Here is a 19,191-nt window from a genome sequence, read left to right on the forward strand (position 1 = left end):
TAAAACTCTCTTCCTTGCACTGCCCTAGTAGCAAAGGTTATCCATGTACCTGCTGAGTCACAGAAACTGACAACAGTTTATCTTGGCAAATAAAGCACACCTGCCTTTCAGTGTAAGCATGATGAGCACAGTTACAGACTGTACAGGCGTCCTTATCAGTAGGGAAGGAAGGCAAACTAGGTCAGTAGTTTCCAACTAAAACAAGATCAATAAGGAAGGACAGTCCAATCTAGAACACGTGAATGCTGGCCAAGTACCTGTCATTATTTATTTGGTGTCTGAGCCCTCAGAATGAGTGGGATAGTACAAAACAAAAGGTCAGATGCCAGGAGCTGAGTTCCTATTGAATCATCAGCTGTAAATGAAATCTGCTTTCCATGTTACACAAATTTCAGTAGAGTTAGTCAAAATTCTACCACCTGCCCTGCTTCTCATTCAAATCTAATTTACACTTCAGTCCCAAATTTATGTTTCTGCTGTATTATGCACCTTGGAAAGAAAATTTGGGAGTTTTCTTTGGAGGGTCTGATAGTCTACTTACAGGCAAAATTACTGTCGCTATTCTAACCCAGAGCTAATCTCTTCCAAATACAGTAAAGATTCATCTTGAAGTGACATTCTAGCTGGAAAAATTTCTGTTCAAACCCAGAAATGACAGCTGTCACAATATGAAACTCAATTTAAAAGAATAAAAAAGGGGGTAGAGAGCTGTGGAGTAGAACATCCTGGAAGTATCAAAAACAAATAGAGACTCTCTTGAGGTGACTGAGGAATGTGAAATAAGGAGCAGAGAGGAGAAGTTTTGCCACTGACAGCAGTGACTACCTTCTCAGTAAAGAGAACCTCCTTCCCCCCCAGATATTAATGCATTTGGGGAGAAGGAGAAAACATTAGTAAAATGTAATTATACCTCTGTGTAAACACACCATAGGACCCTACCCAATCATTTTCTACATTCCAGAATCTGATCTGTTCAACTAAACTTTTCAGAAAAGGGTTCATTTTCACTTAGCGAATTTCAGCAATCAAGAACTTGTGCTTAAGTTTGTTTGTGGACATGAACAGAGACCTGGGAAAGGTAAAAAAGAAAATCAACACTGGCACCAGAACAATATTTGATGAAAAGCTGTGTAGGCTCTCTAAAAAAACAGTATTTCAGAAATTAAATTAATTGACAAAAAAAAGGTGAAAACCATGTCATCCATGAAATTGCTCCAATGACCGCTGATCTCTCTCTCTGGTTAAAATCTTTATTCTTATTACTACTTTAAATTTGAAGAGCTTTAGCCTCTATTTCTTATCAGCTCTTTTTTTTTTTTTTTCCTAGATTAAAGACTGGTCTACTAACAGAAATGTCTTCCTTGTGCAGATTCTATTAATAGGCAGCTTGCTAATGGTCTGACCTTTGTCATGGATAAATTAATTTCCTTGAGGCATTTTAACTCTAATAATTCCTTTAGCATTTTTAGAGGATTCCCAAGCTTTCAGCATTGTTTAGAGAAATATAATAAACTACAATAACATATTTTAATAACAGTGTCTCACCAAGCAGTAATATCTTATTATTATTATTGATATTCTATTGTTTACCTATTTATTAATTACATACATTCACTTGTATCTTTTGCTACATCAGAGCAGCAGGTCTCTATATGATACATGCCAGTGAAGACTGGTTCATTACAAACTTTGAACACTGCATTTCCAATAATTTTACACTCAGTGTACAGATCAAATATTCTGCACTTTTCTCAACATTTTTGCTTTTTCTTTCAACCAGAAAAAAAAAAAAAAAGAAAAAAATTACAACTAAAGCATTAGGAAGATGCACATACTCTTTTCAGCTCAGCACACTGTCAGAAATGGTACTGTAGGGAAAGAGTGACCTTCTGTAGCTATTCACATTTATCAGCAGGGAAACTCCTTCAGAGTTATCAGAATATCTACCCTAGAATTGCTGTTTCCTCCTTGGAACAAAAAAAAAGCAAATTTAGAGATAATGATTGATTGGTTTGGAATAGGCAAGTTCACACACAAAACACTGTAGAAAAATCTTGTATTTTTTTCTCTTTAATGACATTAATTATCAATTATTTATAATTTAAAAAAAAATAATGATCAATTCCATTAATGATTAATTCCCTTTTCTAAATTGTCCTAGGCACTCCTTACAATGTTGGGCTACACTGAGGAGGAAGACAACTGAAAGCATGTACTAGTAAATGTAGGAGAAAATAACCACATTATCAATGCAAGTTCTTTGTAGGGTTACCTTGACAAGCATTTCAGCACAAGTAGTGGCATGAACAGCATTCTGTCTCCTTTCCATACAGAGTTTCTTTCCTCTCCCACATTGCTGCCTCAGTATTTGTGATCGAGGAAGCATTTGTGTGGCTGTTCAACAAACTAGACAGGAACACAATGCAGATGATAACCAGAAAAGGAGTGGGGCTCTTCTTTTCAGCTTTAGGGTTATTGGAAGCCGTGTCAGTTCTCTGACATGATGGATTGTGCTGTCACACAAACAACTGTCCTCAGCCCAAATGAGGGATGGAACAGAGGAAAAAGTGAGTAACCAAAACACAAAAACACTTGGGTCAGCACTGATAACCATTTATTTAGAAGCAAGCAGTAGACACAGGAAGACATCATTGCCCTCAGTAACAATGTTAATTAAAAACCCCTTTAGTATCTCAGAAGACTGTGATGACACTGAGCAGAATACCACTAATACTTGCAAAGTATTTAAAAGGCAAACGTGTACCTGAACTAAACGCAGCTGCAGCTGTATAAGGAAGAGCCTGTGGCTGCTTTTGGGCATTACCACAATGACTTACGTTTTATGACTGACTGAAACAGACAGATGGTGGATTCCTGGGAGCTCATCACAGAGTTATCCATAAACCAACCAAAATACCAGCCAGAAAGACCAGTCACGCATGCAGATAAGTCTCTGCCTAATCAATAAAGCCAGAAACACAGTGGGAAAATTCCCTGCAGTTAGAGGCCTCCCCTGTGACAACCTTCCCCATGGCAGCACTCTTAAGAGCAAAAAGGACATTCAACAGCCCTGAAACAAGGAATTATTTTCTTTGTGGGAGACAAGAACAAGTCTCACAAGCAAAAGGCTGCTTGCTCACAGAAGCCAATAAGCTGATTTGGGAGCTGCTACCTGGTAGATGCATTTGGAAGGAAGCTGGGCAGACTCAGGCACAGTGAACCTGATACATGTGGACATGTCCTTAGAAAGGACGAGAAGGCAACACCTCTTCATTTAAAAATTGTTTCTGACAAACTGATTGCTAAATCAACCAGGTAAAGCAGTGTGCAAATTATAACTGAAAATGAGTGCAGTACTAGCTGATGCAAGAGATGCAAAAATAATAACGAATCTTTTCAAGCATATCAGGACTGGGAAGTTTGCCAGAATCTGCAGAACTAATTGATGATCAGGATAAAACAGGAGCACTGAGAGAAGAAAATGTCATTGCAGAGAAGCTAAATGAGTTCTTTGCATTGATTCATGCCCACTCTGGAAGCAACTGGGAGATCTCAATGCGAGCATTCTCCAGGGAAGTCTCACCAGAGCCATCTGTCCAAAACTGAAGTGATCAGAAACTTTAAGGAACAAACTGACAAAACAGAGTAACCAATCACCAGGACTGGATAATTATTCAACAGTTCTAAAAGAAAACAAATTAATTAAATAGCTTAATTACTAACAGCACTATGCAACCTCCTAAAACTGTAACAAACATGACAAGATTCCAAGTGAGACTCAAGTCTGGTGTCTGGAACAGATAAATTAGTACAGACCACAAAAAAAAATGAGTGGACAGCCAGATAAACATAATCAGCTTTAAGACTTCTAATTTCTAACACTGAGTTTTTTTAAGGGATAGTTTTAACAAATATGCATAAAAAAGACCCATCTGATATCACCCATGTGACTTTTTCCAGGACATTTTTAACAAAGTCACTCACCAAAATCCTAGTAAAACTAAGGAGTCTTGCTGTAAGGGAGAATGTGTTGGTATACATAAATGATTAGAGGATGCAAAACATAATAAATTAGCAGTTCCTGCCATAGTGGAAAACGACCAGTGGAATTTCCAAGGTTTTGTGCTGGGATCTGTTGTATTCAAGTTGTCCATAAACACAGAAAATGGGCAGCAGCAGTGATATGAAAGAATATACTGATTTCACTGTGGTACTCAATGTACCAAAGATGAAGGCTGATTGAAGAGCAGAAAAAGAATTGTAGTCAATTGGTAATAAAACAGTAGATGAAATTTAAAGGCATGAATTGAAACATGAAAGGATCAATGGGAAAGAACAGAGCAAATATATTTCCATGTATAAAATTACAGCCTTTGAACCAGCCATAATCACCTAGAGAGCAATCTTAGAGCTAATGACAAAATTTAATGATCACAGATCAAGAAAGTAAATAAAGTATTGGGAATTATTGGGAAATAAATTTATGCAGGCACATATATCTATGATATGGCCTGTCTTAAGTGCTGTGTTCTGGTTTCCTCCTCTCAAAAAAAGAGACAGGAATCAGGACTGGCAAATGTTATGAGGAAATCAACATGGATACACCATGGCATGGAACAATCAGAAACGACTAAGCAAGCAAGAACTCTTCAGCATGGAAAAGAGGTAACTTGAAGAGGGTAGGAGAAACATCAAGGGAGGTGTGAAATGAACAATGGGCTTCATCACATTTGCAATACAAGAACCAGAAAGCATCAAATAAAGACACTAAAGGCCAAATTCAAAATAGGCAAAAGGAACTGCTTGCTATGCAATTTTGTGTCAATGGACCTTTAACAAGTTAAAAGTTTATGTGGGGTAGAAAAGAGACTGTAGAATTTCATAGAAAAGAAGTCAGTTGAGGTTTATTTCATACAGAGCTGGCTGAGGGTGTTTCCAAACTGGAAAGAGTTGGAGGTTTGGTAAGTACAAACAGGAAGTATCATACATGCCTATTCCATTCTTACTGCTCTCCAGACATCTGAATCTCATCACTGCCAACTATCAAGAGCAGACTGGATTAACTGTTCATGTGATCCAATATAATTATTATTTTGTTGAATAGGCAATTACTGCATCCTGCAATGTCTGATTCTTAAACAAATCCTTCCCAATTTCAAAATTAGGATACATTAAAGTGTAAGGGAACCTTTCTATACAACAGGCATAAGATTGCTTGTATACAAATACCCTGTGTTTGTGCTCTTAGGATTGAAAATAGGCTCCTAACTGATAAAACATTACATGGAAGCTGGCAGGGCCCCAAAATACCACCTAAGCTCAGGGAGTGCCTGACTTATTGACAGAAGCTACTGTCCTATTTAGGCAATGTCCCTGTTCCAAAAGCATTGCCTGCTTGCAACTTGTGACATTAACCACAGCCTGAGAAAGTCACTCTTTATGCAGTTTATCTGGGAAGTTTAGAGATGATAATGATGTGGGAAAGTGGAACAGAACCCTGGTAAAATTCTTGAGATGGGCAAAAGTCTACAATGCTGACTAGAAACAGAATCATGCAAAGCTTATCCTGCAAGATAGAGGCTCTACAAAAACACTTCTGACAGTTTTGACAGCATGTGGCAGTCACCAAGGATTTTTTTGTTACTCCACACAAGTAAGGTCCAAAGCCAACCATGAACACATATTTCAGATGTGTGTAAAAGCCCAGTTGACTTCCCCAGTCCTATGCTGAAGATTCAGCTTTTCCAGTCTTCTGTATTCCCTATCTAAGACTATCAAGTCTTCCCAATTCAATTTCCCTAGAAGTCTGTCTCATAGAGTTGAATCATTATTCTTCCATTCCTTCTGACTTTTTCTGACCCAAGAGTGAAAATGAGATAAGAAAAAAAGGTAAAAGAGCTGTAACTGCAGTGTAGAACAAAGGAGAGAGACTATTTGGGTTGCAACTGTGGAATTCAATATGTGGTGTGGGTACAAGTCATTAATCCTATTTCCAGTGCTCCCAATTTGACTTTCACAGTACTTAATACTTATGTTTAAAGTCACAGTTATGATAGCCCTTGAGAAAGTCTGAATGCTGCTTTTCCTCTATTTTTTCCCCTGTATGTTTCTAGCTGCTATGACTGTAAGTAAAAAATCTGATCCCACAAAATTTGCAACCTGAGAACTCAGAAAAACACATGCACACACAGACATGCACACTTCCTTTCTTCACTGTGGTGTCAGTTTTTAGTCCTGAAGATTTTTAATGCTTTAATAATGATGGTTTTTCCTTCTCTTTGATTCTTCCCACAACAGACAATTTTACTCACACTGGTGTTACTTCATTTCTTTTCAACACATGCCAACTCACACTGTAACTCACTAGCTGTTGGCATTTTAAGAAAAAGATTAGTAGTGCCAACTACACCTCAGGAAAAACATTTGCACTCCTCACAGCTCAAGTGTTTATTATATACTACAGAAAAAGCAGTGCATTACATTATCTATGTCCCTCTTTTTGTTTCTGCAGGGCTTCACTAAGCTGACAACTGACAATTGCATGCTTGTTTCAAAACTGCAGTAGGAAATGATTATTTTGAAGGCATTGCATATATAATCAACACAATGTAAAAGCTAAGGTTTTTTTGATACACAAGGTACTTCTTTACTCATTTGTATTTTGATAAAACAACTGACAATTTAACACAAAATGCAATGCTAACCTTGTGAAAAAAGATGTATTTTAGGACCACTTAATAGACAAATGAGAAGCTAAATTCTGAATACTAAATAACAAATAATTTGAGGTAGATATGAACCTACAATTCATTACGACACAAAGCTATTATCTCAGGAACCTAGAAAAGCTACCCTTAAAATGACAGATTAAATTTAGGAGAAAGGTGTTATTTAATTAAAGATCCTTATTCTCAGTTCCGTAATTTGTTGAGGTTTTAATACAATGGTCACAAGGAAGAACAACTATAAGTCTAGGAAAATATAATGCCTATGACATTTTTCATGTTATTTATGTAATATTTACGTAGTATTTTACTAAAGCGTCTTTGCAGACTAAACTATGCAAGAGCAGCCTGAACCTAGAAATACTCTGATATGCTACAGAATTGTTAATCAGCAGATTATTTAGAAGAAGAGAAACAATTTTTAATCTTTGTTCTTCTTCCATGTGCATTATCACAGAAAACAGGGATGCTGGTAAACAGGAAAGGAACAAATTATTTTTGTATTTGGCAAGAGAAAGAATATTGTTCAGCATAGCCAATCTAGTTACCTTCATTAACTCCCTTCAATGACAGCAGCACAAAAGACCTCCTTCCAACAAATCTCCAAGAATTACTAGCCCTGGGATAAATTGTATAGGATAAATAAATGATCTTAAACTAGATGCTGGACCAGTCAAGAAAGTTGCTTACTTTTAAGACTGATCTTAATGAAATTTAATATTCTATGTTTTGAAACCTTGTTCCACCTTTGGGCATTTATACTTTAGGTAAAAATTATTTTCTTCTTAAAACTTACCTGCCAATAGAGCTGAGTAATTTGTCCTACATATGGCACTCCACTCTTACCAAAGCATCAATCTGTAAGACTGGGATCCTGCACCAAACGCTGAGAACCCAGTGCTTTAGTAAATATAAGATCACTGTGATACAACAGGACAACAGAACAACACCCCTGGAGTTCTAATAAAGTTGGCAGCAATTATACTCAGAATTTTACTTCATGATATGAGGCATTTTGACAAATATTTATTTCTACATGAACATCCCAAATGCGGTACTCCAGGCATGTGGTTTTCTCTGGTAAAGGAGAGATACATTTTGATATCTTACACAGTTAAAGAGTATGGGAAGCTGAGTGAAGGTAAAAAGACAATGGTATGGAAGTTACAGGGAAAAATACAGTTGTACTCCCTGGATGAAACATGGTCAGCATATCTGACCTCCCACACACTATGCAATCTAAGGAGGACCCAACAGAGGGTGGAGCAGAGTGGAGACACCATGGCCAGGCACTGTGTTGAAACCCTTGCAGAGGAGGGAACTCAGTGGTACTTTCTAGTTGATAAGCCCCATAGCAGCTGAAAACCAAGAGAGATAAAGGAAAATGTCTTGCTCTTGAATCAGCAACTGTTATGAAATCATTCTACTTGAACTAACACATGTCCCCATCCCAAGGTTATCCTGTGTACTATCCCAAGATATCCACCCCTCACTGATTAAGAGGTATGACCAAAACCACTCAAGTTCCACCTAAACACAGAGAAATAGTATAAAAATTAGTTAATAATGGGGAGAAATGGGGGGAGACTCCATTGTAACTTCTGGGATCAGTCGACAAGCTGAACCTGTCTTCTCCCTCATAGGGATGCCTACTGTGTAAGAAACATTATCTCTACATGCTGAATGATTGTCTCAGACCAGCTTTTATTTGGGATTAGAGCTTGTTAAAAATTGCTTTAAATTAGTATATTGCTTTGAATATATTCTTGCAGTCTGATACTATCAGTGTCAAGTCTCAGACCTTAACCTTTCACAAGTCTATTAATAAAGAGTACTGTTCTGCAAACTGTTAATGCAAGTCCTTCGAGGGCACTGCCCATTGCCCGCAGTGGGTGAAGGAGGAGACCCAAGAGGAGGTTTCTCTGTCAGCTGTTGTGACCCTGAATAAGAAAGTGGAACAGATCCAGTGGGACTACTTAGTGAAGGGTCCCATAATGGGACACTGACAGACTGGTTGGGCACAAGGGTCACCGTTTTCCTGGGGCTCTTACAGACTAATCACACACAAAGGGTTTGAGTAAATCTCCCCTTTTTACATGATAGCAAGGAACATATTTTCCCCTGCTTTCATTGCTTAGCTCATTTCAACATTACTTAGCTCTAGAGAAGACACACTTCCTTTGAAAGTAAGGAGGACAGGAGAACTATCAACAAGAGACAAGACACCGAGAGCCAACAGTTTCCTACTATTAAATATTCAGATAGATTTTGCTTTAAAAAATAGTTCTTAAAACAAGGAAAACAGGTACTATAAGGACTGTTTCTACACATGGATACACAAGTTAATCAACTGTCCTCTGTACTGCTTTGAATTTTTAATCTAAATTATTTCATTACAATTATTTACTACTTAGAAATACTGTCAACCATTCACAATTTTTATTTGGTAAATGCATAAAAGTAGGTCACTGAAAACAAGCTTACACACAATAATATACAGACACATCAGAGGATTAATATATAAAAATCAAGAGATGAAAAACTGACCTGCTGCTTCTGGTATTTGTTTAGTAGGGCTAAAAATAAGATGTAACATCTGGAGCAGTCTGCTAAAGCTGCACAGAAGTCACTGTAGGTAGAAAGTTTGCTATAAAGAAAAAAAATAAAATATAAATGAACAAAAGGACTTTTTTCCACAAAACATTTTTTTAGAAAGTCACTTTTGACTCTCAGAGCTGTATTTTCCAACAAATGAAGTGAATGCCAATGCTCTGACTTCTCGTAGAGGCATGTGCAGTTATGCAAGAGCACAAGAGAAGCCTAGCTATCCTTGCCACAGTGAATTACAGAAAGAACCAAACATGGGCCTTCCAACCTGCCTGCCATATGGACACAGTATGCCAACACCAGCACTTCTTAATGCTAAACGGGAGAACTGGAATTTCAAGATGATGTGGGAAGTCAGATGAGAGAAATAAGAGGTGCCCTCCAAGTGCACATCTAGTAGAGCCAAGCAACAGCACTAAGAGAACGCATCCCTCACCAGCAAATACAGAGAATGTGCCTCCTTGCAAGCAGGATTTATCTCTGCACATTTCTAACAGCTGCTCCAGTCCTACACTGCTCACCTTGACCACTGCCAAAACTGGGAACTGAACGTGCTTTGGTCACACCAGAAAAATGCAGTAACAGAACAAGCTAGGATAACATCTTATTTCTCATGTAGTAAAAACCAGAAAAGATCTGTGTTGATGTTCAATTACAACTAATTACAGGAAGATTTATAGTCTTACTGAATGAATATTCTGAATAGATTGAACATATTCTCTATAAAGAAGCTGTCTGAGGTTGAGAGAATAATCATTCTGTATTACTAAAGGACAAAACAAAATTCAAATCTGAGCTCTGTAATGCATAGTATATTTTTTTTGGTGACTTCAATTTTCAAGAAGCTAATTAAATTGATTTTATGGCTAATTTGTATTCTTGGAGCATGTAGTTCTAATCTTAAGGAAAAAAAATTGAAGCAGTGGGGAACTTTAAGTAAGGTAAGTTATTTTTTTCTCCATATTGAATTCTGTATCAAGTAAATGTCCTTATCAGAATTACAGTGTAAGTATCTATTATGTTTAATTACAACCCCATTATGCCACTTGCCATGGCATTTTCCAAATAAAAGAAATGTTTCCTCCTCAGAAGACGTAAATATGCTCAAAGTGCTGTGATCATTGCTAGAGCTCATTTTCAGGAACACAACTAGAGACAGATGTGAACGAGGTAGCATGAAATTGGGTAGCACATGCTTTACAGGTAGCACAAACAGCAAAGGAGCAGATTTGCCTGGCTTCAGCTGGGGGGAGGAAGGAACACCATCCCCTTATGTAGCCACTGTTCAAAGCACAACTCAAACTCATCCAGAAAGGAGAATGTGATGGATAATTTGGAGGAGCTGAAGAGGAGGAGAAGTCCATAACAGAACCTCACAGAGCTGCAGGCAACATGACTTAATTCAGGAACAGAGCAGAAATGGCAAATACTTCATCCAACACATCATTCATAAACTGTGTTTATAATCCAACTACTCCTGAAATTACCAACAGCTGATTTCACAACTTCTTCAAAATCCTTTCATTGTTTGCAAGTCCATTTAGCACTGAATATTGCAAGCTGATGCTTAGTAACTGGAAGACTTTTGACTGAGGAACTATTCAGACTACAAAATTATCTTTTTGGTGGCTAGCTCATACTGATCTGCTAAAAAGCACAACTTGGGAAGCAGCCGTTGGCTGCTCATAAAACTGAGATTCTTTCAGCACTTCCATCTGCACACTCAAGCCCTGATCCCAGAGGTTAATCTCCTCAAACACTGTGTAACAGCTCAAAACAATGAACACTGGTCATATTTTCTCTCTTGTGTGTTTTAATTCACAATACACAGTTCTTTGTGTAATTTCTCTCATTTTTTTCAAACATGGCCAAAACCAGGATTAATAAATACCTAATAATTTATGCAGCTTTCAAATGTAAGAAATTTTAATGTACTTTAAGAAACTCAATCAGAATCTGTGGGATCAAAGAATGACACAATACAACAAAATATTTCTCATGGGGATGATGAATCCAAGTCTGTATGGCTACAGTTAGACAATTCTGTAAGTATTGACAGAGACACAATTAGCATACAACATCATTAAAAGCTACACAGAGCTTTTTAAAAATAGAGTTCAATGTAAATCTTCCAACCTTAGTGCTCGATGCGGACTCCTTTGAAGTTACTCAAGCGGGAAGAGGGAGCTGCCTGCAGGCTGAGCCGTGTCCACACGTACCTGAGGATCCTGACGATGCAGAGACACAAATCCTGGTCGCTGCTGCGCTGCTCCAGCGCCACGCAGAGCTCGGGGATGGCAGCGCTGTCGCTGAGCCGGCGCCGGGCCGTGGGGCAGTCAGCCAGGATCCGCAGAGTGGCTGCCAGCTGCGCACGGAGAGTTTCAACACTGGTTAACCACAGCTGCTCAAGGTACAGTATGCTGGGGTGAAAATTCACTAAAGCTCAGCTCTCATTTATAGCATCTGAGGCAGACTGCATGCCCTGTTAACATTCTGCGGGTAGGTATAAACCGGTAAATAACAATGGGAAACGTGTAGGACACAAGATGCTGTATTTGGGATAACTGTTTGAAAGTGTGAGATTGACACTGGTCTTTCCCTGCACGCAACCTCCTTCTATGAGGGACACATGATCTTCCAGATACTTTAAAATATTGCACTTATACAGCCATGTACTAGCTGGAATTAGGTGAAATACTGTGGATAAAGTAATTTTTTTGTATAATTCTTCAATAAATCTTAGTATCGCAAATTTATATTTAAGTCTTGAAAATGCTAATATATGTTTTGATGATAACTGTAAACTGCAAACTAAAATGAATTGATTTTAAAACACAATCAGATTTATTCCAATTTAAATGAGAAATCCATTGAACATATAAAAATGAAAAGCTTTAGTACTCAAGTCTATTTGAAGAAATATTTTCAGTTGATACTGCTCTATTTCAAGGAGCTTAAGGCAGGATGTAACACTTCTAGATGTACAAAATGCAATAGCTATTGCATATCTTGAAGTGTTCTGCTTCTCTCCTAAGGCAAGAGTATTCAAATGACAAGGTCAGACAGGCAATGACATTGAAGTTAATGTTGATCTAATCCAGAATTTACTACAAAGTGAATGTGAAGTTATTCAATCTTTTGTGAATGTGGGAATTCTTCAGATTTTTCTTATTCAGTGTGAACTGATTAATTCAATTTGGTTTTGTATGTAGTTGGATAAGGCACAAAAACTATCTGTTCAATTTGTTTCTTATCACAAAAAAACCTCTGGTAATTAGGCATTCTGTCACTAAACTGGACTGCTTATCCAGTGATATGCAATTGCTAATTTTAAAGAAAAACTCTTGACAAAGAGCAGGTTAAGATGTTGTGTTTCAGCTTTTGCACATAGGGCTCTATGCATATTCTGTCCATTCTCCAGCAGCTTTCAAATTTGCTGTCCTACTTCAACAAATTTGACAGCAGAGAACAAATCTTCAGCGACCCCATGATGTTCTGTAATGGAGCAACAGGAGATGCAACATGTCAAAATGGAGAAGCAAGGCATGAGAGGGAAAAAAATGTGATAAAGTGATATGTGAATGGATTTAACTTCAGCACGAAATATGCAATTTATACTAAATTTATAATACAGAGAATCTGAAACCTACAGAAGCCATTTGCTTCATATCACTCATAGTTTAATAAGACACCTGGAGTTTTTTATTATTTTAACTGAACAACTGCAAAAAAAAATTCCAGATGCACATTCCTTCTCAAGTCATGATGCTTCAAAAATCAACACAATACTGGAGATATATTTTAATAAATATATTCTGATCAAATACTTTGCTTTTCAAAAGTTTTGGCAGAAAAATTCCTGTCACATGTAATAGGGACAGGTGACTCCATTCAGTGCTTACATTCAAGATGTTCACAGTCAGCGTAAGATGATATTTGATGAATTCTATCTAAGCTTCAATACAGACAATAAAGGAAATGAAGGCTAAGCCACATACTAGAAGTGTTGTTCAAACCCAGACAAGAGCTTTCACTGCAGCAAAGAGACTTATGTACTAGAAAATGGAAAAAAAAAATACCAATAGCCAGTGGTATAGAGTTCTCCAAAAAGAGTAAAATTTTTCAATGCCTGATACAGTTAGATGGTTCAAAATCCTCAAGCAGTACATTCTATCAAGAGCCATCCTCAGACAAAGACAGGTTGGAAAGGAAAAGAAATGCAAAATAATATATACACTTAACTGTGCAAGAAAACAGCATTCAACAGTTCATAGAAGTATATATCCACAAAACACAGTTAATATGCAACTGAAATTTGAAGAGTTTAAAAATAATAGAAGCTAGCCAGACAGCAGCTGAATCCTAGAGATATTGTGATTGCATCAAGCAGACACTGTGTTTCTGAGAGAAATGTGTAACAATTGTCTTTAGCAATCCCCACCGGCCCTAATCCTTATGTTGCCATATGAAAGATCAAATTCACCCAAACAGAAAATTTAGCTGCTGACAAATGCTATTTTTAAAGAAGACATTTAAGTGCTTTTCAATTAAGGAACGGAGTACTTAGTAACAGTGACTCTCCAAAAATCTTGGGTTTTGAATAAGCATTACTATATTTTGTATAAATATTAACAGACTGTTAGGTTAAGCAACATAAAATTAATCAAAGATGACCCTGGTTTCATGTCCTCTGTTAAGAAAAAAAAAAATTACAAAAATTTTTATTCTTTTATTGTATAACTTCTGCAAAAAATCCATTGTGGAAGAATGAAGAAATCAGATAGGGACTTTATTCCCACAAAAAGGATCTAGTAAGATTATGTATAACACTGCCATCTGGTGATTGTGCAATTATACAGTTAAAAGAATGAAAAGTTGGTCCCAATTAAATGCGATACTTCAGTTACCAAGGTTAAGAGATAGCAGAACTTCCTTCAGAGACCACTGTGACTATTTAAAGTGTTTTTCTCCTTCAACATAATTTGCTTTCTGTCACTGAATACATTCTTTCTTTATGTCACTGGCTATTTGATCTGTTGCTACAAGATGCATACGCTACAAAAATTTTTTTCTGAAGACATCAATTACAGAAGAAACTTTCTTCAGTCATCTCTAAAACAGAGCCATTCATTCATCTGTGTTGACTGATCAGTTAACTCACATGAAGGAAGTAGTGCACGTGGATTTGTTGAAGGAACTGATATAAGAAAGTCACAAAGGAATTCCATAGAAGTAGGAATCACTACTTTTCTCACAAGAGGAAGAAAGCCAAAGTATCCGTACTACTATAGAAGAGAACACAAACAAATGAAAGAGCAATCTCAGTAAGAGACAGCTGTCAGTGACAGCTCCACAAAACACTCAAGAACTCCTTAGAAACAGCCAGTCTATTCAAACAGTACAAAGCAGTTCTGCTACACTTCCATTTGTACTGAAAAGAGTAGAGATATAAGAGATTTTTTAAAGAAAGCATAAACTATAACGTTTTCCTTTTACACATTTGCAAATTAAACCCTTGATTAAAAAACCTAAATTTTTCCACAGACCAATAATGGAAGAAAAACATTCCTGCAAAGTTGTAGGGAAGTTCAGACAGCTAGTCAAGATCCTGGAAATAAACAAAATCATTAATTTTATTACTAAGACTAAAAAAATCAGACAAAAATCACCAGTAGTAATGTGATGATAAAATCTGTTTTCTCATATAATTTCAAGACGTATAAAATCCTGTGCTTATAAACTAGTAGAGAATTAAAGAAATCTGACCTAATTAGCTGACAAAGCCAGTGCAAATGCTACCTCAGAAAATTGTCCAATGTCCTATGAAGTACCTGAAAATTTACAATTCAACCATCTGCTAATCATTACATATAAACTTCCAAACAAATGCCAGGAATTTACCTGGCAAATCCTTGGTAAATACAATACCCATTCCCCAGTGTTTCTAAAATACACGGGTTTAAACAGTTTTAGGGCTAAGGATTAGTTTCCAGAGCCACCGCTTATCAAGGTGCTTTGTATGCAAAAACAGTTTTGAGCCTGCTGCCTTCAAAAGATTCAAAAGGTGTTCACTTCTGCAACTACTTTTTCCTTACATTGCAGTTCTTGAAAACCACTTTGTCAAAGAAACACAGCTATGTGTATTTCCCTACACATTTTTAAAATGCATTATTCTTGTAATAAAAAGCTTTTTGTAATCTCCTAGAATACTGAAGAAACAGTTTGTATTTATTATTTCCGTTTCAAGAATTTAGATAGAGAACACATTTTTATCTGTTTACTACAGTATCCAGAACATCGTCAGCACAATAAAGTAGTAATGAGAAACTGGTTTATTAGGTACCTAAAACTATTTCTATTAACTTCAGAATTTCTAAAGCCTTTAAAATTGACTACTCACAAACATCTGTGGTAATTAAATTAGGTCCTGAACAACTTCATTAAACTTCTTAAAAATAGGTCTATTGAAATATAGGTATAACTCTGTCAGTAGCACACAGGGTTAGCTTATCTCCTCTAATTAAATTTTTAATTTGCCCTTGAAGTACATACTTTTAGAAATAAAGGTAAATTCTAACCTGGACTAATAAGTGGCCCAACTTGGAGAAATATGTGTCATGTTCTTTTATGTTATTAATCTGCTTCATTAATTCCAGAAACATTTCAACAGCTCCTTTGCTGACCATTTTATAACGGAGTTCTGCATTTTCAGACATGAATTTTATAGCTGCCATGCAATAGATGAGAGCTTCATTGTTTGTTTGTAGATCTTCGTCCCACAGAACCTGCAACAAGTAATCTAAAAGGAAAATCCTTATTCAGAAAGCCAAATATTAAAATTTATATTTGATATAGCCTGGCCATTAAAGAGATTAATGACTGGAAAACACCCTCAGATTGAACTCTTACATTTCTAGTAAGTGGGCTAGAAAAATTGAATATTTGGACTGAAACCAAGAAATAATTATTGATGAATAAGAGAATGGGCCTGACTTTTGTTCTCTTAGAATTCAAGAACCAGTGTAAACTGTAAGCACATAGCAGGAATCATTGAAATCCTCAGCCAAGATTTGCAAAAGTGATTGTGTGCAGCCAGAATTTTGTTTACTAATTCCCACTACTTCCTTAAAAAGTCAAATGTCTTAAAGCATCTCAAATGGAGCACTAAAAAGCACAGGGGCCTAATTCAACTCTCACATTTGAAATCTGTTCATAGCCTTTTTAGATTTACTTTTTATGCAGGTAAAGTTGACATAAAAGTTTTGTTTTGTGCAACCACTGTCAGACATCTGAAATGCTAAAATTTACAGTTAACACAAGCCTATGTTCTGTAGTCAAACTGAGCCATTCTGAATTTAGTGGGGGTATCTTAAACAAATGAGTAATCCTAACCAACTTCATACTTTGAATTTCTAGTAACTGATTCAAAGAGATATTTATTTCTGCTTCCTATGTTCCATTCAGTTCCAGTTGAATAAAAACATTTTCCTGTATCATTTAACTAAATAAATTTAAAAAAGAAAAATTTCTGTCTCAACTGAAGCTGAAAGTCTCTCCAAGTATATATGTGTATGAATGAAGTACACACACTCTAGGCTTTTGTCCAAACTCCCACCCTCACCAATTATATCAGTTGGGTTGTAGCAATGTGAGAACTCAGTTTCATGTTCCTGCTCTGCTCAGTATCAGAGTCTTGAAAAGCAAACTTGAAAAGCAGTTGTCTATTCTGGGATGAAGGATTAACTTATTTCTTCTACAGGAGCTGCTTCAATGCACAAAAATTGTTCACAGGGACAGGAAAGAAAAAGAAATTGAATCCATAACCCAGTGACTGCAACAGGGATCTGGTAGTTGTGATGATAGGCTGGGGTCACATCTTCTTCTGGGACAAGGTGGGTCCAAAACACAAAGAGTGAATAAACAAATAAAACTATGCCTACCAATGTTCTTTCCTTCTCTAGTTTTCAAAATACAGAGAAAGAAGAGCAAGTGAAAGAAAAGTGAATGAGGATGGAAATGAGAGCAAAATGTGACTTGTTAAAATGCTGTGTATGATGCTGCTCTCTACAAAACTGTACTTTTCAGTATAAAAGTCTACCCAGCTGTTCTGTTTCCTGTGAGCCCTTTCCTTACCACTTGAAAGGCCTGTCTTTATTTCTGACAACAATTGTGTACTAAACTTTAGGAACATGAATATTCTCAACTATTTAAGCAAATATACACATATGCCTTAACCAATAACCATGCAATAATTGCTTGCAAGATCAAGGCCTACATTAATGAAACATATTCAAGTTTTAATGAAAGGAATTACAATCAATCAATCAATACTGACTATCACTCGCACACTTTCATTTTCTTCATATTTCTCATATTTGCAAGGGGTGGGGGGGTGTGCATGACACAAACACTGTTACAAGCACTTAAAGCTATTGCTGACAGTTCTCCAAAACCATTGGCTCAATGTGCAGCAGCAGCTATAAAAAAAAAATATACAAAGCCAATGACTATATTTGAAGATCCTGCCTGATGATGGCCAACACCACAGTCAGCATTATTTTATTTCTATAAAATTTGGTGTAGACACAGCTTGAATTCTATAGACAGTTTTGTTCCATAAATCTCAAGAAGGATCCACTGGAGTTTGAGAAGGCACAGAGAAAGACTTGTAAAACAACTGAATGACACAATATCTGTTCAAAGAGCTAAGAGGCTGAGATGCCTCAGTCTTGAAAAGACAGAGATATGCGATAAGACTGCATTTTAAAAAATCCTGAAAGTGAAAGGTAAGCTGACTCTACAAACTCTTAAAAATCCTGCAAAACTGCAAGCAGGGGGATAAAAAAAAAATACATAGATTTAAAACAGCACACAGAGAATTTCTGGAACTTGTTCTATGACATTGTAGAGGCAGACAGAATCAGAAAATCCAAAAAGGCAAATTAATGAACAAAAGACATATAAACAGAGACTAAAAAGGGATTAGGCAGGGATGCACCATGCAATGTCCGTAATAGAACAGAATAGTTCTGGATGCTGGAGTTGTGCTGGGGAAACACATCACAGAAAACACATAGGCTCCTGTGCTCCCCCTAAACAGCATTCCCTGTTCCCATCACTACTTAGACAAAGAATACTGGGCCAGACCAACCATTAGTATGAGCTAAATTGGCAGGCAATTTTTACTCTGTGACTAAGTTAACTCTGAAAATGTTTTTTCAAAGGTTTTTTCAACTTTAACTGTTGAATTTCAACATCTAACTTACAGACAAGAAAAAATACATACCCAATAATGTATCATTTTGAATGATGAAATAGTTTTTTTTGTTCCTACAAATTTTAAATGCTAGCTTGCAAACACTAAGAAGATTTTTTCCATCTACTTTCATCTGCAAAGAAATTAAAAGACATAAAATCACAACCAAAATCTGCAGGCAAAAATGTACCATAGCATTCTACAAGTTCAGACACCATGGAAAACTTGTATTTTCACAGAACTATTAAATTACAGCTGAAATCCTAACAATACATTTAAAAACTGAATATGTATACAGAATTAAAGGAAACTGAAATACCTGAAACTCAGGTATTTTAAACTCTATTTAGCAAACTGTGCCAGCTTTAAAATATCAGACTTTAACTTTCAATGTATTAATATGAACAGGTAGCACATCAGTAACTTACAGGCTTTTTTCTCCAATTCCCTTACGAAGAAATTCTGTATGGAAATCAATGGTTTGCAATCTACAGCCCTACCACAAAGACCTCCAGTACAACAGTACATGCCATAATGAAATTTACTCTCAGCTATCAGAAAACAAGATCTTATGATGAGAGGTCGCAAAAGAGAAGTAAAGGT

At 36.5% G+C, this 19,191-nt stretch overlaps 1 protein-coding gene across 9 annotated transcripts in view; it reads right to left on the reverse strand.

The window, feature by feature from the left end:
- Positions 1–19,191, reverse strand: part of ARMC2 (armadillo repeat containing 2) — a 93,878-nt gene that overhangs the window by 15,046 nt on the left and 59,641 nt on the right. For all 9 annotated transcript variants that reach the window (XR_002001483.1, XR_002001484.1, XM_015620509.3 and 6 more), the window contains 4 exons: positions 18,619–18,721; positions 15,911–16,131; positions 11,552–11,697; positions 9,273–9,372 (listed from right to left, as the gene is read on the reverse strand). Coding sequence is in view for 7 of the 9 variants with exons in the window: in XM_015620509.3 (XP_015475995.1) it covers positions 9,273–9,372; positions 11,552–11,697; positions 15,911–16,131; positions 18,619–18,721 (570 nt within the window). In the remaining 2 variants the exon portion in view is untranslated. The remainder of the gene's footprint in view (positions 1–9,272; positions 9,373–11,551; positions 11,698–15,910; positions 16,132–18,618; positions 18,722–19,191) is intronic.

Source organism: Parus major, chromosome 3 (assembly GCF_001522545.3).
Source record: "Parus major isolate Abel chromosome 3, Parus_major1.1, whole genome shotgun sequence".
Classification (NCBI taxonomy): Eukaryota; Metazoa; Chordata; class Aves; order Passeriformes; family Paridae; genus Parus; species Parus major.